Source organism: Salvia miltiorrhiza, chromosome 2 (genome assembly GCF_028751815.1).
Source record: "Salvia miltiorrhiza cultivar Shanhuang (shh) chromosome 2, IMPLAD_Smil_shh, whole genome shotgun sequence".
Classification (NCBI taxonomy): Eukaryota; Viridiplantae; Streptophyta; class Magnoliopsida; order Lamiales; family Lamiaceae; genus Salvia; species Salvia miltiorrhiza.
Genome location: NC_080388.1, coordinates 31067499 through 31079338, shown reverse-complemented (window position 1 = coordinate 31079338; position 11840 = coordinate 31067499). Strand labels below are relative to the sequence as shown.

At 38.7% G+C, this 11840-nt stretch overlaps 1 protein-coding gene across 1 annotated transcript; it reads left to right on the top strand.

Moving 5' to 3' along the window:
- Window positions 1-6264: 6264 nt before the first annotated feature.
- On the top strand, window positions 6265-9015 carry LOC131008291 (uncharacterized). The gene has a single exon (XM_057935179.1). The coding sequence runs from the start codon at window positions 6265-6267 to the stop codon at window positions 9013-9015; it is 2751 nt and encodes a 916-aa protein (XP_057791162.1).
- Window positions 9016-11840: the final 2825 nt, after the last annotated feature.

Below are 11840 nucleotides of genomic sequence, written 5' to 3'. Positions count from 1 at the left end.
GTTTTTCTTTTTACTCCAATGTAAGTCTTGCTCTGTACCTCGACTGATGGCTTATCAGCCCCTTTTAATGAAATGAACTTCTTATTGATCTCAACCTGAAGACAATGACTCTTTGTCCAGGCTTTGATTATGGTTTTTCTGTCTTCTTTTTGTTCTGTTTTTAGAACTGTTTTTGTTCTTACTCTAAGTACAAGTTTTTAGGTTCTATTGTTAAGGGGGAACTGTTTTTACCCCTTATTTAGAACTTGTACTGTGAGTTCAGTCTTTTTGCTGTCTAGAACTGCTGTGTGGTTTTGGCATCATCAAAAAGGGGGAAATTGTTGGGAACCTTGTGGAATATCCTAACCCTTGTTTTGATGATACCAAAATTCATAGGACTTATATGTAATAGACTAGAATCGTTTTGAACTCAAGTATTAGAGTTCGTTTCTAGTTTAGTTGCGGTGTCGAAGACTGAAGACTGAAGACTGAAGAACGAAGACTAAAGACTGAAGACTGCAGATACCAACTGAAGTATCAGTTGAAGAATCAGTTGAAGACTGATTATTTAATACGCGCAAAGGACTGATACTAAAGTCAAGTATCAGTTGAACATTCCTCCTAGGACTGATCTTCCAACGTTCAGAGGAAACCACGTACGCACAAGTACAGCCGCATTAAATGCAGAGATCTCATAATATCTTATCTCTGCAGAGGTCATTCCTATCTGGTGGTTACTTTTCAGAGATGTCACATCTCCTGTCCATCAAAGAGAGCCGTTTCCACACAGACAAGGAACCTCGAAGATTGAAGCCTCAGCCCAAATTCGAATTGCTCTCCAACGGAAGAAATCTTGAGGACGATTTACGCCAACGGATCTATTCAAGAGTTCTCCTACAAATAGCGCTCGAGGATCACTTCAACCTTCACCGATTCAACAACATAAGCTGAAGCTCTGCCGAAATTGCTACTCAGCCTAAAGCTTAACCGCCCCAAAGCTTGAATCGAAGAAGAGAATTCCAAAGCCAAAATCAGTCACTGCTGATTACATACATTCTCTTAGACCCTAGGCATATATCTGTTTACCCAGAAGCCAAAGGTCAAACTTGCTTCAAAGAACTTATTCTTTGTAAGTATAGTTGGCACTCGTTCAAACCTCCCCCCATAAGAGTGTTTGAGTGGTTCGGAGTTCAGGAAGGTACTCTGAACTCTGAGTGAAAAGTCTGAGCACGAGGTGTGCTTAGCAGGGAAATCCTACGCGAGGTGTGTGGGTGCTGAAGAAGGGTTTTCTTCAGTTTACGGTTGTGTGCACCAGGCAAGCACACGGGTACGGTTTGCAGTGCACCAGTGAAGCACTTGCGGAGTGGATTGTTGGTCTGATCAACCAGCCGTGGATGTAGGAAAGGATTTTTCCGAACCACGTAAAAGTCTCTGTGTTGTTTACAGCTTTCAGTTTTACATTCTTACTTGTGCTATTTCTATTGATAAAACTGAACACTGACTAACAGCAAAGAGAAACCTTAATCCAACTATCTGCTCCACCGAGGTTATTACAAAACGAAGTTTAATTTCCGCTGCGTATGATATCTATCTGACTGAACTATCCTCTGATAGTAAAGAAGAGTGATATCATCTCTATCTTAGCAAACACGACTGAAGCCCTTACTTGGATCAGTTAAGTTCCAGCAACTTAACTGATAACTCATTACTGAAGAGCTTTCAGTATCAGTCGTCAACCCTGTTGGTCAAAACTGATTTCAGTAAAACAGGAGTCCTTGTTTGCGTGTAAAGTTTCGTTTTGATCTCTGACTGAGATCCCTCTGATTGAGGTCAGTAGATGTGTTGTAAAAATAGCCTATAGGTGTATTTCCCCCCCCCCCCCATACACCTATTTGAGACCCCCCGGACCTAACAATCAGTCTGACTGATCTATCTTTTGATAGTCAGGAAGAGTGTTATCATCTCTGTTTTAGCAAACTCGACTGAAGCCCATAAGTGCATCAATTAAGTTCCAGTAACTTAACTGATAACTCCTTACTGAAGAGCTTTCAGTATCAGTCGTCAACCATGTTTGGTCAAAACTGTTTTCAGTCAACATGTGTCTTTGTTTGCGTGTAAAGTTTCGTTTAGATCTCTATCTTGAGATCCCTCTGATTGAGGAAATTGTAAAAATAGCCCATAGGTGTATTCCCCCCCCCCCCCCGATACACCTATTCGAGACCCCCGAGACCTAACACTGACTATTTTGATAAAAGAAAGATAAGGTATATAGTAGCCGGAATCAAGCTATACCGAAAACAAAAATAAGGTAAAGACATAAGATTTCTTATACCGAAAATCGAATATAAGGTACGAGATATGACGATTTTGGTAAGGTATGTCGTACCGAGTCTACCGACCCATCCTCACTAGTGGTAGAGTGGTAGATTTTGAGATGTCACGTTTGATTCCACTGTCAAACAATCTTTTTGGTTTTAAATATATTTATCCATATTGTTTCAAATAAATTTAGTTATTTATAATATTACATTTTTATATACATAAAAATACATATATACTTATCAGAAGTTCAAACTATATGCTAAAGGTAAATTTTCATTATGTAACCAGTAAAATACTCCCTCCGTCCCGGCCAAGACGCTACATTTGCTTCTCGGCACGGGATTTAAGGAGTTGTAGATTAATGTTTTAAGTGTGTAACAATAAAGTGATAAAGTAGAGAGAGAAAGTAATAAAGTGATAAAGTAAGGAAGAGAAGGTAATAAAGTGATAAAATAGGAGAGAGAAGATAATAAGAAAATACTTAATTAGTGTTAATTAAATGTTTAAAATTCCTTATTTTTGCCAAATATAGAAATGTAGCATCTTCGTTGGGACGGCCAAAAAATGAATATGTAGCATCTTGGGCGGGACGGAGGGAGTATAACATAGTCAGTATGCTAGAAAATGAATATACTATATATTTAATATCATTTCATTATGATTTAATTATATGTATTCCGTTTATTTTATTTTCAAAGTCTATATATAAGTTACAATTATTTTTATCTCATAGTTAAATAGTTATATGGTATAGATATAATCATAGAACTTATTTATAATTATAATAATTATTAAGTATTAAAATTGTGATTTACTTTTTATATTATTAATAATCATATATTCCTCCGTCCCAGCGAAGTTGAGGTGATTCTTTTGGGCAGAAAACTTATGGAGCTAGTGTTTAGTAAAAAAAGTAAAATGAATAAGTGAATGAAAAAGTAAAATGAAAGAGAGTAATGTGTTTAAGAAAAATAAGGTGTAATTAGTAGCTTTTTTATTCCAAAAATGGAAACTACTCAATTTCGTTGGGATGGCCCGAAAAGGAATACGACTCAACTTTGTTGGGACGGAGGGAGTATTTTATACTTTGTCATAAATTTTTAATCATTACGAATAAACAATTTTTAATAAATTATCACTATTATATATATATATATATTTAAATAATATTAAAATTTTATAAAAGAATAGTAAACATTAATAAATTTCGAACTGGAGAAATCATAGGATTATAGCTTATGAGAGTATTTAATCATAATATAATATTATAAAATGACCAACAAAATACTAATATTTATTTCTAATCATTATATTTTTTTATTATATACAACTGTATAAAATACTACATATATATATATATATATATATATATATATATATATATATTATATAATAAAACTTTGAACTTGTAAATATTTAATTTGTTCATCTTTACTTGATACTATTAAATATGAACATATCGTGTGAGTATTTTGGCCTAGCGGTGATTTGTTAATGCTCAATGCCTGAAGTCATGGGTTCGAATCTATTGTATTGGAGTCTACAAATTTATTTATTTATTTATGTAAATTATCAAAAAAAAAATTAACATATCAATTGTTAATACAATACAAATAGTAAAAACATTATTGTATAATAATCAATTGAAAATTTATTATGCAATACTAATGAAAAATTTATTGGATAATGGTGAGTGTCTTTTGGAGAAAAATGACATTGTTGTATATTTTGCCAATACTTTTATATATGTAATAGATGAGCTTTTATATATGTAATAGATAGATAGATGACGAGGGGGTGGAGATTCCAACTCGAAGTCGTCTAGAAAGACAAATTAATTCCAATATTAACTTTTAGGGAAAATTGCACCTAAATACACAAAGTTTGTCGAAAATCCATATTTGACGCGAAGTTAGGATTTTACATTTTAATACACCAATTTAAGAAGTTGTTCAATTTTGACACAATTTTGAATTCCGGCGACCGGGATATTGACGTGGCAGCCGGAATCGCCACGTCATCACCACGTCACACACACACACACTCCACTCTCTCTCTCTCACACCCCACTCTCTCTCTCTCACACCCCACTCTCTCTCTCCTTCCACACGTCAGCTCCCCCCTCCCCCCAGCCACCCCGGTCGGACCCTCCTCCTCCCCACACCACCGCCGTCGAGCCTCCAACCGTAAACCCTCCCTCCCGCCGTCGAGCCCCCAGCCGCTATGTTCTCTCTCTCTCTCTCTACCAAAGCTCGAAGAGCAGCAACAGCGCCGCCCTTTGACGTCTCCTCCGATTTTTGGAGTCGAGGCGCCGCGGGTTAAGGTTCACCCTCGATTTTCACCATGGTGGCAGAGGCCCGTCGTTTGATGGTGGCGTGAATTCGTTCAGTGGTGGCGCGATTCGGCGGGGCAGGAAAGGAGGCGGGGACGGGACTTCTCATTCGCGGGGAAAATTCGATCTGAGTTTTCTGGTGTTCGTGCGATGATGACACGCCCTTGACCAGAGAGGAGGCGACGGCGCTGCAGTGACAGCTTGGCGAGACAAAAACCCTAGCTCTGGATTTGAGGGGATCTCCCACCGCCGAGTGCCCTCCGCCGTCTGGATCTGAGGGGAGGCGCCATATGAGTTTGGGAGGTGGTGTAAGGTGTTTGGGGAAGGTGAGAGAGAGTGAGGGTTTGCGGCTGGGGGCTCGACGGCGGGAGGGAGGGTTTACGGTTGGGGGCTCGACGGCGGTGGTGTGGGGAGGAGTAGGGTCCGACCGGGGTGGCTGGGGGGAGGGGGGAGCTGACGTGTGGAAGGAGAGAGAGAGTGGGGTGTGAGAGAGAGAGAGTGGAGTGTGTGTGTGTGTGTGTGACGTGGTGATGACGTGGCGATTCCGGCTGCCACGTCAATATCCCGGTCGCCGGAATTCAAAATTGTGTCAAAATTGAACAACTTCTTAAATTGGTGTATTAAAATGTAAAATCCTAACTTCGCGTCAAATATGGATTTTCGACAAACTTTGTGTATTTAGGTGCAATTTTCCCTAACTTTTAAGTAAACGCTACCAATAAAAGGTCTTAAGTCCACTTGGGAAATTTTCAATTTAATGAATTATATCATATCACTATACCCCCACTTCACTTTCTTCCAAACAGCAACAAGCTTATCAACTTCCAATTACACAACATATGGTCTACAATATATGTCAGTATAAAATACTTATATATGCTAATTTAATTTAATAGTAAAGGCATTATTTTCAAATCTAATTCAATAAATAATTATTTGCAAAAACATAATTAGCCGTCAACCGGAATCATACACTGACCTTTTGAAGCTATCAATGTCTCATCAATTCAAAATGGTATCTTTTGATGTTTGTCTATTGAAAAAAATAAATTAAAATTAATTTCATAAAACATTGGGAATATTTATTTTTTGAAATGATTTTTTGAAGTTATTTTTTCTAATTGACATTCTTTTTATGGAGATTTAAAATTTATTGTTAAAAAAGGCAACAATCAAATAAATTGATTGGAGTCTTATAATTAATGGCAATTTATGAGATCACCTGTCCCATAATTTACTATGTCACGCTCTCATTTTTTTTTCAATTTTAATTTATTATATTTAATATAATTTTAAGATAATTAATTACGGTTCACTCATATAATTAGAGTTTATAATTAAATATGAAATATTTATATTTATTTGAATTAATAATGAATTTTTTGGGTTAATTAATTCACCTATTTTTTTTTAATTTTAAATTTTAAATTTTAATGATAAATAATAATTAGAGGTTTTTTTAGTGATATATAAATGTCCATGTTTCCGAATTCCGAGTGATTTCCAAGAAAGAGAGTCGTGGAAAAATGCATGAAGATCATAATTAAACTCGTAGTGCTACTTTTATTTTTATTTATACTCATCTTCTTCTTCTTCTTCTTCTTCTTCATCAGCTCGATTTATTCGTCAGCATGCCGTATTCATGGTTTCGCTCCTTATCTTTCTTCTTTCTCTTGGCTTTTATTTGTACAAATCATGCCTTTTCTAAATCCGAAAACGATGACTTTTATTCCAAACACTGTTCATCTGTGCTTCCTCCTTATGATACCACCTCTCATATCTTGGACGACTCTCTACCTTTCCTCTCCACACCCTACTTCACCGGCGGCGGCAGCCTTCTACGCTTGGAACCAAACCGGACCTACTACTACGTGCAGAAGAATCTGAGGCTCCGACTCCAACCGAATTGCTATCAAACTACCGCCACCGGCGTCTACAAGGTCGATGGCTTCCTCTACATCCGATCTTCCTACTCCTCCGACGACGTTCATTCCAATTACAGCTACAGCGGGTATAACCGCCGGAGGAATCGATCAAACGGATCCATCAAGTTTTCGATGTCCGGATTCTGGTCCGAAAAATCGAGGAAGCTCTGTATGATCGGATCTTCTCTGTGGAGAGGCGTCGATCGTGACGCTGTTCTCAAGCTGAAGTTCGACGACGGCGAGAATCCGACAGTGTATACCGGCGTTGTGAGCGGGAGTTTGGAGAGCACAGCTTCTGCAAATGATCCGCGCTACTTCGCCCCCATTCTGTTCTTCAGTTTTCCAGAAGTTTCCAATTACAATTACTCGCTGCTCAAGGAAGAGGTCTGGGGAGCGTTTCCGAGTCGGAAAGGCGAGTCACAGAGTCTGGACGCGGCCGAGTTCTGCTCGGTGATGAGGCGGGGGCTGAGATCTCTGGAATTGGAGTATGTGCCCGAGTGCACGAAGCGACGTTGTTCGCCACTTAGTGATGGTGATGGATTCTTGCCTCGCTTTGTCTCTCTCACTTCAATTCAATGTTCTGAGGGATCCAAAATGGCGAGGTTCATCGCAAACTTTTTAAATTATTCGAGTTATGGTTATAATTATGATAGTTTTGGCGTGGGGTCGACGGTGATCGGGGAGGCGTCGTGGGATGATAAGAGCAAAAGAGTGGTCGGCGTGGCGTGTGAAATCTTGAATCCTTCTCATGAATTGGGACACGTTGTGGGGAATTGCACAACCAGGTTGATCCTCAGGTTCCCTTCTGTCCTCACTGTGAGAAATGATGCCAAAATTGCTGGACAGATATGGAGCTCCAAAGGCTACTTCACACAGATTAATCTCACCACTAGCCATGAAAATCACGTGGTTGCTTTACCGGAGCCGAGATATGAATACACAGTGGTGGATAGAGCGAGAAAATCTTGCACCAAAAAGGCAGCCAAGAAGGGGGAGTTGTTTCCTGATGGGCAGTCCCCAGATATGAGATTTGATATGAGCGTCAAAAATGGCAAAGGCCAAGAATTGGCATGGGCATCTGCTACACCCCTTTGGGTTGGAAATGATTCGTACCAAGGTGGTGAAGGCGGCGACATGCTTTTCGCAGCAGAACCCGTTGGAACGGTGTCTTATGCGGCGGTTCTAGAACCTGTTCAGAAACAAGTCTCCACCACTTCTTCGCCTACAAAGATGAGTTACAAAATAAGGATCAACCCTTACCTTATTCTCGGTGACAGCGATACCATCTCGAGCAATAATATCACATCACCAAGTCTCGATTGGCCGGTGGATCCTTACGGTGCAGTGGAGATCACAGCTGAAGGAGTGTATGATGCTTCAAATGGACACCTCTGCATGGTGGGGTGCAGAAAGCTTCACAACTTGACATCTAGCACTTTCAAAGACTGCGACGTTATGGTTGAATTTAACTTGCCTCCGCTGAATAGGAAGAGAGGAAGTCTTACAAAGGGGGTCATTAAAAGCACGCGACTAAAAGAGGATCCGCTTCACTTTGATGATCTCATACTCCACTCCTATGCTTACTATCGCGGAGAAGCTGAGCGATCCATATGGAGGATGGACTTGGAGATCGCGATGGTGTTGATATCCAACACGCTCTCCTGCATCTTCGTGGCTCTGCAAATCTTCCATGTCAAGAGGAACCCTGAGGTACCCTCTTCTGTCTCACTCGTCATGCTTGTAGTACTCTCTGTAGGGCACATGATTCCGCTCGTCTTGAACTTTGAGGCCGTGTTTTTGGGAGACCGGGATAAGAGAACGCTGGAACTTGGTAGTGGCGGAAGGCTTGAAGCTAATGAAGTTGCAGTTAGGGTGATCACAATGGTAGCACTACTGCTGCAACTGCGCCTTTTCCAACTAGTTTGGACTGCAAAACAGAGTGAGGAAAGCTCGTGGAGCGGAGAAAAGAAGGCCGGTTTTGTTTCCTTGATGTTATACGTTTTAGGTGCATTGCTCACTTTACTGTTCAATTGGATAAGGAAGACATATGTTGGTCGGAGATATTCTGTTTGGGGGGATTTAAGGTCTTATGCTGGTCTGATTCTTGATGGCTTCCTTGTTCCTCAAATCATGCTCAATGTGTTGAGGGGCTCAGCAGAGAAGGCCTTGTCTCATCCATTCTACGTTGGGACAAGCGTGGTTCGACTAGTGCCCCATGCTTATAACCAGTACAGGGCTCACAACTACCCCAAGTATGATCTGAATGCAACATACTACTACGCCAATCCAGCTGCAGACATGTACTCCACAGCTTGGGACATCATAATCCCTTGCGGGGTTATCGTGTTGGCTGTGATTGTGTTTGTGCAGCAGCGGCATGGTGGCCGCTGCATTCTTCCTAAGAGATTGAGGGCTTTGGAGATGTATGAAAAAGTGCCTACAGCTGACAATCACTGAAGTGTATCTATGTAGAGTAGTTTTTGATGCAGATATATATGTTTCTTTTCTTTGCTTAGTTTCTTTTTCTGTCTTCTGAATCAGATCATATATGCTTGTGTAACTTACAGCTTTTAAGAAAAGATGAGTGTATAACTTGCTTTGAGATTTCTCTTGGTTGAGTCGACATTCACACTTCAAGTGTACGTGATGGTGTGTAATTTATGTGTAAACGAATGAACCATGCTAACTAATAAGGTTTAAACTCAAACATTAAAATAACATTTGATTATGGAGTTCCAGGAAAGTTATGTTGGTTGTATCAAGGAGTCAAAGAAATAAAGAATTCTGAATATCACAAAGAATGAAAAATACGAGTAGAAAAAGAGAGAGAGAGAGAAAACTGAATACGGTCTCAGAAAAAAAAAAAAAAAAAAAAAAAAAAAAAAAAAAAAACTGAATACGGGACTGTTGGAATTTTTACTTGACGGCTGAAGACCAATTATTCTTTGAGTTCATCTTCTGTGAAATACAAGTCAATCATTTTTTAGGGGCGGCAACCAAGGCTATTAATTAATTGGAACACTGATACAAACTCTCGTGTGATACATAGGTTATAGTAATATATTTATTTATTTTTTAATTTTTAAATTATTTAAAAATATAAAAATGTCATTATTTATGAATTAGATTAATTGATAACAAAAAAAATATATTAATTTAAATATTAATATTTGATTTAAAATAGTGTATGATAATTTGCATGCAAGGTTTAGGGACTTGCATGCAATATTTATTATTTGCATGCAAGGTTAGATTTGCTGAAGAGTTTTAAAGGTCATGCGAGAATATTACTCCATCCGTCCACGAAATGAGTATTCATATATCCTTTTTAGTCCGTCCATAAAACAAGTATCCATTTCCCTTTTTGGTAAGGGCTCGTTTGATTTCTATGTTTAAACATGATTAGTAAAGGGATCATGACTTATAATAGAGTTTGGTATTACACAAAAGTATTACCCATGGCCCTTGAAATACTTAAGGCCCGGAGAAAAAATGGCTTTTTCTCTGTATTAGGAATCACGCCCTCCCCCCGAAACAGATGTTGGGTATTGAGAAAAGAAATACTTTGCCTCGAATGCCCTCCAAATTAATTGCATTCAAATTTCATTTCTCAGAAAAGAAGTGTCGTCTCTTTCTCTCTCTCTCTCTACTTCTCTGTATCAGTGCATCTGAAGCCCTAGAGAGAATTTTTTTTTTGCGCCGGTAAGATATTCCCCTTCGATTGAACACCATATCAGATTGTTGTGCTTTTGTAATTTTTTGTGGCCGATTATATGTTGTTTATATATAAGATTAATTGAATGCTTGAATTGACTCGTAATCGTTGATTCAAATTTCATTTCTCAGATAAGAACTACCGCCCCTCTCTCTCTACTTCTCTGTGCCGCCGACTCTGAAGCCGTAGGGAGAAAATAAAATTGCGCCGGTAAGATACTCCCCTTCGATTGAACACCATATCAGATTGTTGGGGTTTTGTAAATTTTTGTGGCCGATTATAAGTCGTTTGTATATAGGATTAATTGAATGCTTGAATTGAAGGCTCGAGTTAGTAATCGTTGATTCAAATTTCATTTCTCAGATAAGATACTCCCCTTCGATACTCCCCTTCGATAAGCCGTAGGGAGAAAAAAAATTGCGCTGGTAAGATACTCCCCTTTGATTGAACTCCATATCAGATTCTTGGGCTTTTGTAAATTTCTGTGTTCAATTATATGTCGTTCGTATATAGGATTAATTAAAGGGTTGAATTGAAGGCTCAGATTAGATATTGTGTTTCGAAACTATTTCTCGGTTCCAAATCCTTTACAAAATGTCGATTTTGTGATTGAAACTTCATTGTGTCTGGGGTTTGATTTCAAGCAATGTCGATTGGGTAATTTTTTGCATGTACCATGATTGAATAATTATATAACCATTTTAGCTTGCATCTGTATACTAATCGAAGCATTGTTCTAATGGCATCTTTTTTTGGTTGGAGCTCTTTCTTGTATTATAATTGTGTGTATATTATGTGATTGGGGATGATATGGCTATTGGGTTGAATATATCGAAATACATAATACTCAATTATAATTGTTCTAGCGGCTTCTGTGCTTTTGTTGTGTTCGATGGATTTTATCATGTTGGTATTCTTTCGTTTTGTTGGTTGAAATTTTGTATTGCTGTCATTGTTGTCTGCCAGCTGCTACTGTTTTCTTATAACATGAGGCGAGGTTTTGCATTATTTGTATAGGTATTTCTTGTTGACAACTGCCATGTAGTTTGAGTTCGTGAATCTACTAGTAATTTTTATTTTTATTTAACAGATGTATCGCTTGGAGCTATCTATCTCTGAGGTCTTTGTTATTAAATGCAGATTCAACTTGTGTGCCAAAACAGTTTTGTTAAGAATGCCTGGAGAAAGAGTTCTTCGTGACTGTGATATTTTGTGTTAATTTGTTGTTACAAGAAACATTGCGGGAACATATTCTTCTAATAGAACTTGTTGTTGCATACATAGCTAAGTATAGATCTAAAAAACGTAAACGGGGATCAGCCCCACTAAAGTATGCCATCTTTGCTAGGATTCCTGATCAAGAGAAACACTTAGGCAGGCTAATAGGTTTAACTGATGTCGATTGTATTTCTAATTTGCGTATGGATAGAAATACCTTCGGCAGATTGTGCCGTATATTGCGGGAAAGAAGGGGGTTAGTTAATGGTCGTCATGTTACCATGGAGGAACAAGTCGCTATGTTCTTATCTGTCCTGGCCCATCACAAGAAAAACAGGGTTGTAAAGTT